This window comes from Prionailurus bengalensis, chromosome C1 (assembly GCF_016509475.1).
Source record: "Prionailurus bengalensis isolate Pbe53 chromosome C1, Fcat_Pben_1.1_paternal_pri, whole genome shotgun sequence".
In the NCBI taxonomy this organism is placed as follows: Eukaryota; Metazoa; Chordata; class Mammalia; order Carnivora; family Felidae; genus Prionailurus; species Prionailurus bengalensis.
Genome location: NC_057345.1, coordinates 183,170,491 through 183,187,615, shown reverse-complemented (window position 1 = coordinate 183,187,615; position 17,125 = coordinate 183,170,491). Strand labels below are relative to the sequence as shown.

General features: G+C 36.2%; 1 protein-coding gene across 1 annotated transcript in view; it reads left to right on the top strand.

The window, feature by feature from the left end:
• Window positions 1-17,125, top strand: part of DNAH7 (dynein axonemal heavy chain 7) — a 272,118-nt gene that overhangs the window by 200,683 nt on the left and 54,310 nt on the right. The window contains exons 50-54 of the mRNA XM_043577362.1: window positions 2,417-2,550; window positions 3,248-3,583; window positions 11,231-11,357; window positions 12,596-12,790; window positions 15,299-15,391. Coding sequence (XP_043433297.1) covers window positions 2,417-2,550; window positions 3,248-3,583; window positions 11,231-11,357; window positions 12,596-12,790; window positions 15,299-15,391 — 885 coding nt within the window. The remainder of the gene's footprint in view (window positions 1-2,416; window positions 2,551-3,247; window positions 3,584-11,230; window positions 11,358-12,595; window positions 12,791-15,298; window positions 15,392-17,125) is intronic.

The following is a 17,125-nucleotide window of genomic DNA, read 5'->3' as shown; positions in this document are numbered from 1 at the left end:
CCCACCACATAGTGTTGTGTGAGTGTTAACAATTAGCATTATTATTTAGCTTTTAAATATAAGTGAGAAAGAGTGAAGCATAAGAGAAAATGATAAAATCCCAAAGCTGTGTTAAAATTTTTTTTAATAGATGACGTGGTAAGCCATGTTTACTTTTCAGTAAAATCTATGAAAATATCACAACTAACCAACGATTCTTAGTTGACAAGTAACTAGTTATAGAAGTCATAAACGGCTGTGGGAAAGAAACTGATCTATGATTCAGTATTGAAATCCTTAAGATCCCTAGAGTGCCTTATTGCTTCATTATTTTTAATTGCTGGGATTGATTAAACAGGGATTAGAAAACATAGTGAGGCAGTTACTTGCTTTCATTTACAAATTAAAATACTTCCTCTTCATCCTATTTTTAGGATCTTTTATGTACCTTTGCTTTCAAAAGTTCCCAAGGGATGATATCATGCGGCTATAATCCTTTTGAATCTAAATGAAAATAAAATTATGAAATCATATTTTATATAACTTGAAATGTTTCTTTGCTATTATTTGTTTGAATGTTTATTGTTATTTGTGAGCCAATGCCTAGATTTACAAAATCTTGATCTCGAAAGATCTAACATTAATGGAATATGAATGAATACCTCTTTGTATCTGAATACAATGAGATAGAATTTGTAAAACATAAATTTCCCTCAGTACTATGGCTATAGCTTGGGGATTAAAGGAAATCTAACTTGTGCACTTGTTTTCTCATGCCAACAGGGAAACTCTCTTGAAAGCTTAATTTTTTTCCACGAATAAATGCCAAAGCAGTAGAGAATTACAAAACAACATTTAATGGAGTTTTTAATTGCTCGATTTCAGGAATTTCTTATTATCCCATCTAAATTTATGATTATGTTCATGTAATCTATACTAAGTGTCCCACCATGGGTCAGGTGAGGGGGAAAGTTTAACTCAGAGGAAACCACCATGGAGAAGGTGCCGGGTTTGGGCAGAGAAGGGAGTCACCTTCCTAGGGGTACTGCAAGCAGCTGTTTTACACTTTCTGAAAATTTTCTTACAAAGGCAGAATGACTCCATTCTTGCAAAGGAAATAGTCTCAAATTCTCTTACTAGGGAAAGGTGGGGAAGCATAAAGTCTCCCACTCAGCAGCCAGAGCTGAAGAATATGCAGACATTTCCTAGTTGGTGTGCATGGGACTCCACAATTAGTTCAGCATATCAAAAATGAAAGGTACATGGAAAGGAGGGGTGAGAGGTGATGCTCAAGACCTAAGTGCAGACCTGAACTCAAGACACACAGGCAGAGGGCAGGCAGATTGCAAAATAGATGTTTAAAAAGGCCGGGGTGAGGGGGAATAAAGGTTGGGGGACAGTGCTCAACATAACCCAAGGTCAGGTAAGTATTTATTGACTTATGGGTTTATTGATGATCAGAGCCAGAAAGTTCCTATAGTTTATTGCCGTGTGTATTTATGGATGTGTGGAGGCTGGGATGAGAGTAGACTGTAGAGGGCTGAAAAATGAAATGAGATAGAGACAGAAAGCTTATATAAACAACAGTTTCAATAAATACGGTCGTGAGAACACAAAGGGAGATCATTCCACAGCTGAAAGGGATTGTGGGAGAGCAAGAGAATGACTTACTAGTTTATTTGCTTTATGAAAGGAGAGACCTGACCATGATTACTTTCCTACTTATGGGAAGGAACCAGAGAAGGAGGAATTGTAAGATGTAGAATCAAAGCGTGTAAGAGCCATTAGATACTGGGATGAAGCTTTAGACTTCACCTTGGAGTTGGTGGACTTCAACTTGGTAGACTGCACCTTGATGGACACCATTAAAATGTACATTCCCTAGTTCACAATAGTAGCTATTCATATTGTAACATGATTGTATAATAGGCCATATTATAATATTGTATTGTGTGTCATACATTATGTAATATGATTATCACATTGTAAATATCACACATACGCTACTCAAGTAATAATAGTGTTCTTTTTCCTCCTATCTCACTTGGTAAGAATTCCCTTTACTTTTTGACACCACTATGATCCTTAACCTATAACTCAGCTGGTCCAGCCAGTATGAAGGATAGCTTCCAACCTGACCCTAATTGATTTGAGGATTAAACAGTTGTCAGAAACTGGGCCTGTTCGAAACAGGAATAAAATTGATTGCCAAACAAAACCCTTTGAAATACTGCATTTATGACTCTGAGAAACTTTGGTGGGTTTTTAATCTGGCAGTCAAGCTTGCATTTACCTTTAATCATCATCTCTACAGATTCCACTTTTTGCATATTCCTACCATAGTAAATAGAGCCTGTTTTAAGGTCAGAACTGAAAAAAGCAGAGGCTTTCTCAATAGACGTAATGATGCAGTTCTTGAATATTCTTTCATTTACAGGTAACGTTATTAAACTTCATGATCACGTCTGAGGGGATGCAAGATCAGTTGTTGGGGATTGTAGTGGCACGCGAAAGGCCAGACCTCGAAGAGGAAAAGCAAGCCCTGATACTACAAGGAGCTGAAAACAAAAGGTTTCACACATTATTAAACACAAAATTGCTCTGACTTGTTTCAAGATCACTTAGAATGGATTAGAATACATTTTAAAGAACTATCTTGTTAGATTTAGTAGGAACGTCAAATGGGGAGATTGAAGGGGAAAATCTAAAGCACTAGAAGCCCTCTATGTGAGTCTGGAAAATTGCGTGAGAGTATAATCTTCCGTACAAGTTCTAGGGCACTGGAAGAACTGGAAGGCTGCCACAACTCATGGCAAAAGTTGTAATATTCGTTGTGTAGCTGACATTATCTCTTTTCATCAGGGCACGGTCTGAAAGAATACGTTGCATCCCACTTTCTGCTTGTAATATCTCTATCGTAGACACAAAGGGCAAAGCTCTAGAAGTCATGAAACTCCTCAAAAACTAAATGGAGTGATACTTTCTGTGCACTCAGGGCTGAGGTACTTGATGGCAGAGTAGACTGGTTTACACCTCTCTCTCTAGTTCCCATGCAAATGATCGTTGGAAAGAGAAGTGGAGCAGAACCTGACTTTTTGACATTTTGTGAGATAAAAAATTAATTATAAAATAGCACCGTTACGGGTATTTGTCACAAAGTGATGCATTTCTTTAGGTTCTGAGCCCTTTGTTTCTTATACAAGAATGTGTGCATGAAGGGATTTTAAATGATTTCTTTTTCTTCTGAGAAAATTGTGTTTTATTCCAGGCAGTTAAAAGAAATAGAAGACAAGATTTTAGAAGTTCTTTCATCTTCAGAAGGCAATATATTAGAAGATGAAACTGCTATTAAGATATTATCTTCCTCCAAGGCTTTGGCTAATGAGATTTCTCAAAAGCAGGAAGTAGCCGAAGAGACGGAGAAGAAGATTGATGCCACCCGCATGGGCTATCGGCCTATTGCCGTCCATTCCACCATCCTGTTCTTCTCTATCGCTGATCTAGCTAACATCGAGCCCATGTACCAATACTCACTGACCTGGTTTATTAACCTTTACATCCTGTCTATCGAAAATTCAGAGAAATCAGAGGTTTTAGTAAAAAGGTATGTAAAAGAAATACTAATAGTAATCCTAATACTAACCAGTGCATGAACGTTAAATAGTATTTGATGCCTTTCATTTTTGTTACAGAATGGTGTGAGCATTACAGTTATGGCTAAAGCAAACTTAATTAATTATTGTACTAGAAATAAATTTGAGGGTTAGAAAAGGAACAGATGTGACCAAATTCAGTCTGCCAGGAAATCATTTACAGGGAGATAGGATTACAATGTAATCATAAAAAGAGGAAACATTTCTCTGTTTATCATGTGCAAAATGTATTTGTGATGGGAGATAGGGAAAGAAGAGTTAATACCCCCTGAAAGACAGGACTCTTACCCTCTGTAAACTAGCGTTCCAAAAGTTTTAAATTTACATTTTGATATACACATACTTACAATTTGTCCAGTAACAGGGTTGTAAAAAATATTCTGTTGTGATTATTTGTGTTATTCTTATTGATAAAAAATAGTTTATTTTATTGTTGGCTACTGTAATCAGTAGTGCAATTAAGACCTTACAGTAAAAGCATGAGAGAATAAAATTTCATCTTATTAATTATCAGTGAGACAAATTTTAGTTTGACATTAAACTAACTTTTTTGATCAATACGAAGCTAGATACTTCAGTTCCTTGACTGTTCATACCCACAAAGGAAACCCAATTTAATACTTAACCACTTGGCAGCGAAGAATTGTTTTTTAGAACTTCAAAATGCTAAAATCCTGAAAATCGAATCGAATTCCCGTCATTTATCATGATAGCACTCCACTGAATTTTGAATATTCTCAGACTGAACAATTTCTTGTATCATTATTTTACAAGCTTGAATATGAGGTCAGTAAAGCTGTAAGACTGACACATGGTTTAGCGATTTTTTCAGCTGTCTCCCCATGAGAATGAGGAGCGAGCGAGTATCTTCAGGAAGAATTGCACGGTGGTGGAGTTTAAAGTATGTTTTTATGTTACGATCTTTGAAAAGTTTAGTTTATTTCTCTATTTCTTCCAGTACCTGGAATTTTCAAGGGTAGCAAGGATTACTGAAGCATAGGAAACAAAATTATAAGCGATCTTCCTTAGAAAAGGTCCCAGCTATTTGCATTCTGTTAGTTAATCGAACAAGCAGGTCTGCTTTTCACACTAGATTCTGAGTTCCCCAGGGCAAAGGTTTCTTAATATTCCCGGAACTTAGCACAGTGCTAATCACATGGAGCCACAACAGTAAATGATGTTTTGCCTTTCACTGTAGTTCTTTTATCTACCTTGCTTACAACAATAGCCACCAAAATGTTATCATCTTAACTAGTTTTCAATTAAGGTATTTGCTGGAGTCTAGAGAAGAACATTTCTTTGCTCTGTCTCTTAAAGACATGTTTTGTGTATAAGATTTAAAAATTAGAACAATTTTTTGCTTCACAAATACTTATTAGTTGCTTTATTATCTCTTGTTACATCAAATTAGAACTCATCCACAGATATGACGGGCTTCTTCATAACTGTGATATAGTCCCTTATGATTTAGAGAAAATAAAATTCTTTTAGCCAGATACGAGACTTGGGTAGAATCTAGAAAACAAAATGTCTTTTTTCATGAAAATTCTTTAATTTAAATACAGTGAAAGTCATATTCATGACTCCAGTGATCCTGAAAGTGTAATTCTGGAGCCAACCAAAGAGTAAATGAGAAAACCACATTTGAAAACTTAAAAAAAAATTTTTTTTAATCTTTATTTATTTTGAGAGAGAGATAGAGTATGAACAGGGGAGGAGCTGAGGGGAGGGAGAAACAGAATCAGAAGCAGGCTCCAGGCCCCGACCTGTCAGCACAGAGCCTGATGCGGGGCTTGAACTCACGAACTGTGAGATGGTGACCTGAGCCGGAGTCGGATGCTCAACCGACTGAGCCACCCAGGCGCCCCTATATTTGAAAACTTTTATTGAAATTAGAGTATACATACAGTGACATGCAGAAATCAGAAGTATTTACTCAGTGAGCTTTTATTATTGAGCACACCTGTGTAATTAGCCCCCAGACCAAGACCCAGAACATTATCAACAACCCAGAAACCCCATTTTGTGTCCCTTTTAGTGACTGACCAATCCCCTTCCACCAAGGTAAAGATTGTCCCGACTTCCAGCACCATAGATCAGTTTTGTCTGTTTGAGAACATCATATGAATGGAATCACACAGCACGTGCTCCTGTGTGTCTGGCATCTTACACTCAGAATTGCATTTGTGAAATCCACATTGTTTTGTACAGTGCAGTGGTTTATTCACTCTGATTGTTACGTGGTGTCCCAGTGCGCTAGTGTATTGTAGAAGTATCTTTTCTCAACCTAGAAGTTTTTTTCTCCACAAAGGTAGTAGAGAAGAAAACACTTTTATGATTCAGTAAACATTAAACCAGAATATAATGCACATTAAGAGGGTGCAAAGGCAGAAATCACATCCCAAACTCACCTGCTAACTGAAGTGACCATCTGTGTTAACAAACTGGCATTAGCCAGAAGGAAAACAAATGTGAGTTGTATAAGGGCTCCTTTTCACCACATCCTCACCAGCACTTACTATATCTTGACTTCTCGATGATAGCCGTTCTTTTTGGTGTGAGGTGATCTCTCACTGTAGTTTTGATTTGCATTTTTCTGGTAATTGGTGATACTGAACATCTGTTCATGTGCCTGTTGGACATTTTAATGTCCTCTTTAGAAAAATGTCTATTTAGATCTTCTGTCAATTTTTTAATCAGATTGTTTTCTTGTTATTAAATTCTTAGTTCTTTGTATATTTGGGGTATTAACTCTTTATTTGATACATGGGTTTGCAAAAATTTTCTCCTATGGCTGCCCTTTCTCTCTCTCTCTCTCTAAGTATAGTTGACACACAATGTTATATAGTTTCGGGTGTATGGTGTACAACATAGCGATCAGACAAGACCATATGTTGTGCTACACTCACCACAAGCATAGCTGCCATCTGTCACCACACAACACTATTGCAATACCATTGACTTATTCCCGATGCTGTACCTTTTATTCCTGTGACTTATTCGTTCCATAATAACTGGAAACCTGTATCTCCCAGTCCCCTTCATCCATTTTGCTCATCTTCCCCCAACCCCTCCCCTCTGGCAACCATAAGTTCTCTGTATTCATGGATCGGTTTCTGCTGTTTGTGTCTTTATTTGTTTTGTTTTTTAGATTCCACATAGGAGTTAAGTCATATGGTATTTGTCTTTCTCTGACATATTTCACTTAGCATAATACCCTGTAGTCTCAACCATGTTGTTGCAAATGGCAAGATCTCATTCTTTTCTATGACTGAGGAATATTCCATTGTGTTTGTGTGTGTTTGTGTGTGTATGTATATATGTATATATACATGTGTGTATATACATATACATATATACATACACACACACATTTTCTTTATCTGTTCATCAATTGATGGACACTTGGGCTGCTTCCATTTCTTGGCTATTATAAATAATGCTGCAATAATCATAGGTGTGCATATATTTTCCAAATTAGTGTTTTCCTTTAGCTTTGGTTAAATACCCAGTAGTAGAATCACTGGGTATTTTTATTTTTAAGTTTTTGAGGACCTTCCATACTATTTTCCACAGTGGCTGCACCAGTTTACTTTTCCCCTAACAGTGCACTAGAGTTCCTTTTTCTCCACATCCTCACCAATGCTGGTTGTTTCTTGTCTTTTTGATTCTAGTGATTCTGACAGGTGTCAGGTCATACCTCACCGTGGTTTTGATTTGCATCTCCTTGATGACTAGTAATATCAAGCATCTTTTCATGTGTCTGTTTGACATCTGTATGTCTTTGGGAAAATATCTACTCAGGTCCTCTGCCCATTTTTTAGTCAGATTATTTGTCTTTTTTGGTGTTGAGTTGTATAAGTTGTTTATATATTCTGGATATTAATCCGTTATCAGATAAATCATTTGTGCATCTCTTCTCCCATTCAGTAGGTTGACTTTTTGTTTTGTTGATGGTTTCCTTCACTGTGCAAAAGCTTTTTATTTTTGGTGTAGTCTCAATAGTTTATTTTTGCTTTTGTTTCCCTCGCCTAAGGCAACTTATCTAGAAAAATGTTGCTAAACCCAGTGTCCAAGAAATTACTGCCTGTTCTCTCCTAGAAGTTTTATGGTTTCAGGTCTCACATTTAGGTCTTTAATCCATTTTATTTGTGTGTATGTTGTCAGAAAATACTCCAGTTTTATTCTTTTGCATGTAACTGTCCAGTTTTCCCAGCACTGTTTGTTGAAGAGAGTGTCTTTTCCCCCATTGTATATTTTTGCCTCCTTTGTCATAGATTAAGGGTGGGTTTATCTCTGGGTGCTATTTTGTTAATAGTTTCTTTTGTTGTGCAGAAGCTTTTGGGTTTGATGTAGTCCCATTTGTTGATTTTTGCTTTTTTTATGCTTTTAGCGTCATGTCCAAGAAAACCATTGCTGAAATCAATATTGACAGGTTTCTTCCTGTTAAAAATTTTATGGTTTTAGGGCTTATATTTAGGTCTTTGACCCATTTTGAGTTAATTTTTTGTGAGTGGTATGAGATAGGTGTCCATTTTCATTCTTCTGCATGTATGTTCGGCCATTTGGACATAGATTGACCGTGAGCACATTATGCTAACCAAGATCAGTCAGGGAAAGACAAGTACCGTGTGATATCAACTATATATGAAATTTTTAAAAAAATCGTGCCTTTAAGAGAAAAACAGTAAAGTGGTGGTTGCCAGGTGAAGGAGATTGGGAGGTTAAAACTGATGGTTTTTAAGGATATAAACTTGTAACAACTAATAAAATTATCTCTTATTTTACTCAGCAACAAAAACATTTCATTTTTGTTTGCCTCTTAAAGTTTTTTTTATATTTATTTATTTTTGAGAGAGAGAGAGAGAGAGAGAGAGAGCGCGAGAGACAGAACACAAGTGGGGGAGGAGCAGAGAGCGAGGGAGACACAGAATCTGAAGCAGGCTCCAGGCTCTGAGCTGTCAGCACAAAACTCGATGCAGGGCTTGAACCTACGAACCATGAGATCATGACTTGAGCTGAAGTCAGACACTTAACTGACTGAGCCACCCATGCACCGCATTTTTGTTTGCCTTCTGTTTTTAAAATAACATTTATTTTTAGTATTTGTTTATTTTTGAGAGAGAGAGAGTGAGACAGAGTGTGAGCTGGGGAGGGCCAGAAAGAGAGGGAGACACAGAATCGGAAGCAGGCTCCAGGCTCTGAGCTGTCAGCGCAGAGCCGATGCGGGGCTCGAACCATGAGCCGTGAGAAGAGAATGACCTGAGCCGAAGTTGGATGCTTAACTGACTGAGCCACCCACGCACTCCATTTTTGTTTGCCTTCTGATGGCTATTATTCATAGTAATTCTTACTTAAGTGTTACAAAAACATATGTTATGATTGCTATGAGATGTACTGTGAAATAGCCATAATTTGGTTCATCTGTTTCTTATAAAATGTTAATATAATAAAATAAATAAATAACTATTGCAAAACGCCTGTAAGCACAGAAACAAAAACCTAACAAGGATAGAGCTTTGTCAAAGGGACCAAACTGAAATCTCTTTCTCTCTGAGAAAACAAGTGCGCACACACACACACACACACACACACACACACACACTGTTGTTTTTTCCTTCCACTTCTATCAAGATCATTTTTTCCATGTTATTAAATATTCTTCTGAAACTATTTTTAATAGTTGCACAATATACCATTTTATGAATGTGCCATAACTTTCTTAATGTAAGACTCACAAGTAATCTCCAGCCTTTGAATTATAACTAATACTGCAATAAGTATAAATGTCCACACTGGTAATTATTTCCGTATGCTAGAATCCCAAAATCAGAACGAAGGTGTTTACTTCTTTCAGACTCCTGATACAAATTCCTTTCCTGGAAAGTTATTCAAATATACAACTCCACTGAAGGAACATCAATGATCTTATATCCCTGTGTCATGCATTAGCATTGAAAATGATCATTTTTATCCTTTTTCACTGTAACGGATTAAAATATTGTATTTTAATCTGCATTTTTATCATTGATGAGACTGACCTTGAACTTGTAATATGAGTGACCATTATAATTTTCCCTTCAATCTTCCTATCTACAAGAAGAAATTTGTCTTAAAGTGTAGACATTTTTATTTTATTCTAGAAAGACCAAGTCTGAGTTACCCTGTATTAATTGTACTGTTACAGATGAGACAAATTAAATACTAAGTGTGAAAAGACCATTATTAGCATAAAAATGGGGACAGGAGTAGTATTATTATTTTAAATCTTCAGAGAATTCAACTACATTTCAGCAACTAGTTTCAAAGCCCTCTCTATCAAGCCCCTTTTCAGAGTTCTCAACCAGAAATAAAATGCATCAATTTGTTTAATTTTCTTTATGAGAATGCTGGCCGGGGACAAAATAATTAAAGAAATAGGCCAGTAAGGAAAAAAATAGAGTTGTGATGATCTGAACCTGGGATATTAGTTTGAAAATAGCCACAATATGGTGGTACTGGTAGATTATTTTTTCTAGACACATTAAGAAACACTGATACAATTTTTCTTCATCAAAATCAAACTCTGCTAATTTTTCCTTTAGGTAAATTGGTCTGCTTAGTTTCAGCCCTTGTCAATCATTAGCTCTCCACAAAGGTTTCAGCCAACTGTTTTATTTCTATTTTAACTATTATAACTAATAGAATAAAACATTTGTGAAATTTTTGTTTCAATGATGGTTTATTTTCCTTATGAGATAATTACATGAAAATGTTTAAAGTGTTATGTACATGCTATGGATACAGATCACACATGTTAGCACTTACTATAAAGTTGTTAGTTGCAAATATTGCGATTATTCATATTTTCATGTTCTGTCTATGTAGTAAATAAAAATGTACTTGGGGTGCCTGGGTGGCTCAGTTGTTTAGGCATCTGACTCTTGATATTGGCTCAGGTCATGATTTCGGGGTCCTGAGATCAGACCCTGCATCAGGCGCTGTGCTGAGTATGGAGCCTACTTCGGATTCTCTGTCTCTCTCTCTCTCTCTCTCTGCCCCTGCCCCACGCATGCGCACATGCACTCTCAAAACAAATAAACTTAAAAAAAATGTAATTTATCAAGTTTTGTAATTTCTCTAGCTTTTATGGACTTATGAGCAGAGTAGCACAGTACTAAATGTTAATTTAATAAAGGGGCTATGAATTTTAATCTGTTAATTTAATATAAAACATACAACATTTGGAAGCATTTATGGAATAAGAAAATCAAATTTTACCCTAAGAAATGCTTTATAGTTAAAAATCATCCACAAATCTTTAAACGCAACAGATTAATGTACCATGCATTGACTCTTTTCTGAAAGAAAGATTAAGTGTTTTTTAAAAAATCAGTCAACAGTAAAATGCAATTCTACTGAAGTGTTTCTACATTGTGTAGCTCTCAAATTGGTGCACCCAGTTAATGACACTCCTTGATTGTTTTGGGGGTAATTGACCAGAAAGCTGATTAGAAGAATATACATCTAAATGGTTTATAATAGGTTTCCTTAAGAGCATTTTCTTTAAAGTATAATGCATTTTTTATGTATTCACTTCTCTTTCTGTTGACCTGTAGGCTTCAAATTCTCAAGGATCACTTTACTTACTCCCTGTATGTTAATGTCTGCCGATCACTCTTTGAAAAGGATAAACTACTCTTTTCCTTTTGTCTAACTATGAATCTGCTGCTACATGAACGTGCGGTCAGTACTGTTATAATTTGTAGGAAAACATTAACATTGATTCATTAATTTACTAATTTGTATGGGAGTATGTGTGTGTATTCACAAGATGGTTGTAAACGATTTAACAATTATTGCAGTTAAGGCAAGAGATCACAACTAGACTGAACTTCACACAGGGGGCAAAATAAATAAAGCAGAGTCCATTATGTAGTTATTCCTTAAATCTGTGTGTGTTTTAGTTTAAATAAAATAGTTTCTATTAGAATCTTACGTAAGTATGTATATATATTTACTAAATATGTTGATATATTTACATCAAGTAATCACATAGAGTATATGGTAATGTTTTTAAGAACTTGTGCAAGTTAGTCCAATCTAACCATTGGAGCTTAATAATACCTTTCATAAATTTTTACTGTTTCAAATCTATTCATTTAAAATAAAAGACGCACCTTAAGAATGAAAGAGAGTATCGTATAAATGCACTTTTATTCACTTAGGTGCTAAAGATTTGTTGATTTTTGTCTGGTGATACATTGGCTGAATTCTGAAGGAGTAAAGGCATTTTTCTTGCATTTCTTGCAAAAGTTTCATAGCAGTACCTCATTTCCTTTTTATGGAAAATAATTGAAGATATGGCAGATTGATGGCTTTCTGTCTTCCCCCCGTTTTTATTTTATCTATTTTTATTTTTGTTTATCTTTTGAGTATAGTTCGCACCAATGTTGGATGGGTTTCAGGTGCACGACATAGTAATTCATCAACTCTGTACTGCAAGTGTAACTACCACCGACCCCTGCTACAACACCACTGACGATATTCCCTACGCTGTACCTTTGATTCCTGTGATTTCTTTACTCCCTACCTGGAAACCTATCTCCCACTTGCCTTCATTTTGCTGATTCCCCCAGCTCCTCCCCTCTGTCTTCCCACAATTTTTAGAGCCAGTAAGACGCCAAGCAGTCATTTTGGAAAACATTTATTCAGATAGAATTTTTAAGTTTAGATTAGTAATTCTGGAGGAAAATCATCAAAAAGTGGTTATCTAGAATGGAACGATTTTCAAAACCGGTTATAATGGATAAATGTTTTCTTATGAATAAATACTGAACTGCTATACCACTAGCTATAGAATTTCATAAGGACAATACTTGAAACTTGAAAATCAATAGCCAGTTCTTTTTCAATGGTTTAAATTTACTATGTACACATGATGAATTCATTTCTGACTCTTCATGCTACTTTGTTTTCGGAAGGTTAATAAAGCCGAGTGGAGATTTCTGCTAACTGGTGGGATTGGATTGGATAATCCTCATACCAACCCTTGTACCTGGCTCCCACAAAAATCCTGGGATGAAATATGTCGACTAGATGATTTACCTTCCTTCAAAACCATTCGTAGGGAGTTTGTGCACTTAAAGGATGGATGGAAAAAAGTGTATGATAGTTTGGTATGTTCTTAACACTTTTGCTTTTTCCAAAGTTTTTAAATGGAGAAAATAATGCTAAATTTCTTTTTTATTTTGAATAAAAAACAAGATTTAGGTAAACTTTAAACAACTGGTCAGACATTGAAATCAGGGTTTCGATTTATATCATCGGCACCTTCTATTTTTTTTTTTTAATTTTTTAATGTTTTTTAATTTATTTTGAGACAGGGAGAGACAGAGCATGAATGGGGGAGGGTCAGAGAGAGGGAGACACAGAATCCGAAACAGGCTCCAGGCTCTGAGCTGTCAGCACAGAGCCCGACGTGGGGCTCAAACTCACGGACCGTGAGATCATGACCTGAGCCGAAGTCGGCCGCTCAACCGACTGAGCCACCCAGGCGCCCCTCATTGGCACCTTCTAAATTGATGGTTCTGTTTTGAACTTCTATTCAAATCCTTGAAATGTGTAGAAATGCATGGTCCTTAAAATATTCTGTTTGAATTTCCATGCCAACTTTTTACTTATTAACAATTTAGATTTTGTAATCATAATAGCAGGTGAGTTAAAGATTTTACAAAAGAGCTATTGTTTAGATTTTCTAAATCCAGGATATAAGCTAATAAACATTTTTGTCATTTGACATGAGGTGTAGGGGCCAAGGGCAGGCTACCCAAAATATGCCATTTTGGCATATTGATTATTTTTAAAAGAAGTTACTTAAGTGACAGCCTATGCAAGGACACTCAGAGCCGCCCCTGAAAGCAGGAAATAAATCTCCCATGTGAAAGGTACCCTTCCTGTACCAGGAGGTAAAAGAGATATCCTTATCACCAGAGATAAGAAATTTGGAGCACAGAAGGCTGTATCAACACCCTTGTTACTTTCTACTCATTTACTGCCCCACCCCAAATTCTATTTAGTATTCCTTACTAATTGAAACTCCCAAAGTTAAATCGTCTTTGTCCTGTCAATTCCTCACAGATTTATGGTCTCTTTGTCTAAAAAGTATAAAAACTACCTGCCTTGATCATTTCTTTGGGTCTCATTTTCATTATTGGACCCTCTGTGTACATGTAATCAAACGCTAGATTTTTTTCTCCTGTTAATCTGTTTGATGTAAATTTAGTTAACCATGGACAAAAGAAAATTTCCACCTCCCCCCTCTTTCAGAGGGAAAAGCTAATAGTTCTCAAGCAATTTTTCATGGGGCCCTATCTCACTAATTGGAGACTATTATAGTCAGGACAAAGTATAAAACAATTTCTTTCTAGAATACATAGAAATTGTTGCCTTTCCTCACTTTTTTTTTTTTTTTTTTTTTAGGATAAGGGCTAATATTTTGCCAATTTGTAGTTATTTTTTTCCCACTCCTTTATTTCTTCTCTCCACATTCTGCTTTCTTGGATTTAATTATGCAAGAAAGAGCTCTCCTTAGGGAAGACGGGAAGAGGAAATAAAGAGCCAGATATATGGAGAATATTTACCTACTTCTTGTAGTAGACATGACAGTGAGATTGTATTTACACATAAATTCAAACATTTGGACTGGATCGCTGTTGGATCTCTCCCTGTTAGTAATAAAAACATATTTCCTTGAGGGGCGCCTGGGTGACACAGTCGGGTTAAGCTTCCGACTTCGGCTCGGGTCATGATTTCACAGTCTGTGAGTTCGAGCCCCGCATCAGACTCTGTGCTGACAACTCAGAGCCTGGAGCCTGCCTCAGATTCTGTGTCTCTCTTTCTCTCTGCCCCTTCCCTGCTCATACTCTGTCTCTATCTTTCTCTCAAAAATAAATCAACATTTAAAAAATATTTTTAATATATTTCCTAGACACAAATAGGTTTTTGTGAGTACTTCATTCTAATTTGAAATAGAGATTTTACTGACTATGCTGAAGCATGGAGATTTCTAATCTGAGATACTACATAGCCTTCCCTGAGGTTTTAAGATTCCAAATGTCTCCTTTTTTTTTCTTTTTTTGAAATTTACCCCTCTTGGGTTCTTAATACCTCTCTTACATATTTTTAATAGCTCTCTCTGTTTTGGCTTCTTTTTACTATATACATTTTCAAATATACCTTTATAAAGAAGATACAAAACTTTGTTCAAAACAGGAAATATAATAAATTTATAATAATAAATTTTCTTCTTTTATAATATATATTTCTTTTTATAAATAGATGGTGACAGTAGTTGGTAGATTTTTAAATGCCTTTGGAGAAATAATGGGAGCACTCCATATATACATTTTTTAATAAGGAGATTCATTTTGTCTAATGATTTGTATTCATATTGACATTAACCTGCTTAATTCATGCCCTAGTTTTGATTCCTTTGTGGTGTTTTAAATTTTCTTTTCATTCCTTATTTCATAACTTTGCCCCCGTCTGATAAAATTTACATTAGTATTCTTGATTTCATTTAGTCATTACATGGTTTCTCTAAAAATCAGTTTATACATCAAAATACTGTTCTCTTGGGAAATAATCTCCAAAATAGAATTGAATTCTATCTACTGTAATTTTAGGAACCACATCATGAGGTTTTTCCTGAAAATTGGGAAGATAAAGCAAATGAGTTTCAAAGGATGCTTATCATTCGTTGCTTGAGGCCAGACAAGGTAAGTGTGGGCTTTGAAAGCAGCTCTGTGATTCCAGTCCACCCCTTCCCCTCCCTCCCCCCCCCCCCCATATTATAGTCTGGTTTACCGTATTTCCTTATATAATCACAGGGGAGGTGGAGGAGCCTGGGGGAACTAATCCCACTTCCTCCTAATGCAGCCATTTTATCAAGAATTTTGTACCTCCTTAAAGCCACACTGAATTAGTAGCTGACCAGACTATATGTTTTAGTTCTATTTATTTCATGATTCTTCCTTTTAATTCATGCTTTCCCAATTCCTTAAAACCTACTTCCTTTACATGCTGTAACTTCATTTTTATTCTGATCGCTTTGATGATATTAGTCAAACAGATCTAGTAGAATTTCTGGCTCTTCAAATCCTGTCTTTATGTATAGTTCTTTGTTGGCCTTTGGAAAGCAAGTACAATATCATTTTTAAGACATTCATCACTGCTGACTACAAAGGAAAACGTCAATACTGTTCATTTTAATTTCTTTAAATGATACATTATATAACCAGTGAATCCGCTCACCTGTCCCGGTCAGTGAATTTCAGTGCTCAGTGACATCATTATATTCTATGTTTTTAATTTTTTTAAGTTTATTTATTTATTTTGAGAGAGAGGGTGTGCTGTGCAAGCATGAGCAGGGGAAAGACAGAAAGAGAGAGGGAGAGACAGAATACCAAGCAGGCTCTGTGCTGTCAGCACAGAGCCCAATACAGGACTCAAACTCACGACCTGTGAGTCTTGACCTGAGCTGAAATCAGGAGTCTGTTGCTTAACCAACTGAGCCACCAGGTGACCCCATTAGCCTCCAATTAAAAAAAAAAAAAACAAAAAACAAAAACCTAGTCACTTAAGTATAATGACCCATATCTGTGCTCTCTGAAACACTATAGATATTAGGTAGATTGAGGAAAATTTGAAAAAACATCCTAATCGTCCTTTGTTACTAGCCAAGTAAAAGTAATACATAACGATTTCAAAACTTACTGTAGCCACAACTTGAGCTGCTAAGGAATATATATAAGTCAGTCATTCCATCCTAACAACAAACAACTGGAACTTAGGTGGTGAAAGCAACATACTTTAAAAAGTTCTTACCTGCACCAGTGATAATGTGGGGTAGAGGCATTCTTCCCTCTGTAAGCCATAGTCTGTTTAATGAAGATAAGCGATTCTTGCTTGGCCTGTCAGTGTGCTCTTAGCCAGCGGCCGAGGATCCATTAGGCAGAGTGCCTAGGGCCCAGGATGCTTCTAGGTGTTCACGAAAATGTTTGAATTCCTTTTAAAAATGGAAAATATAACCTGGACTTGTTAACGCTTGTAATTACCCTGACACAATTGTAAAACATAATTCTTACTTGTTTTTCATGAGGGAAGGGATGCACAAGGTGACTAGGGCCCGCACAAGTCACCACACTGCCCTGCCCTGGGGTGTTGGAAGCAGCCACAATTGTTTAGGAATCAGGTATTAAACTGATGAAATGTTTTCCTCCTTGGTAGCCCTTTCAAAAGTGAATTGCCACTTAGTGTTAAGCCTCAGAAGTTTCCCCTACAAGTATTAAATATGAAAGAATACGAAATGCTTCACCCTCTGGCCTGAAACAGCATCCTCCCTAAAAGCTTTTTTTTTTTTTTAATTTTCAAAGGTTTTTACTTTATTTTCTAAGCCAGGTAAAGACTCTTAATACTAAAATGACTCTGCGTGTACCACTGACCTTCTCCCG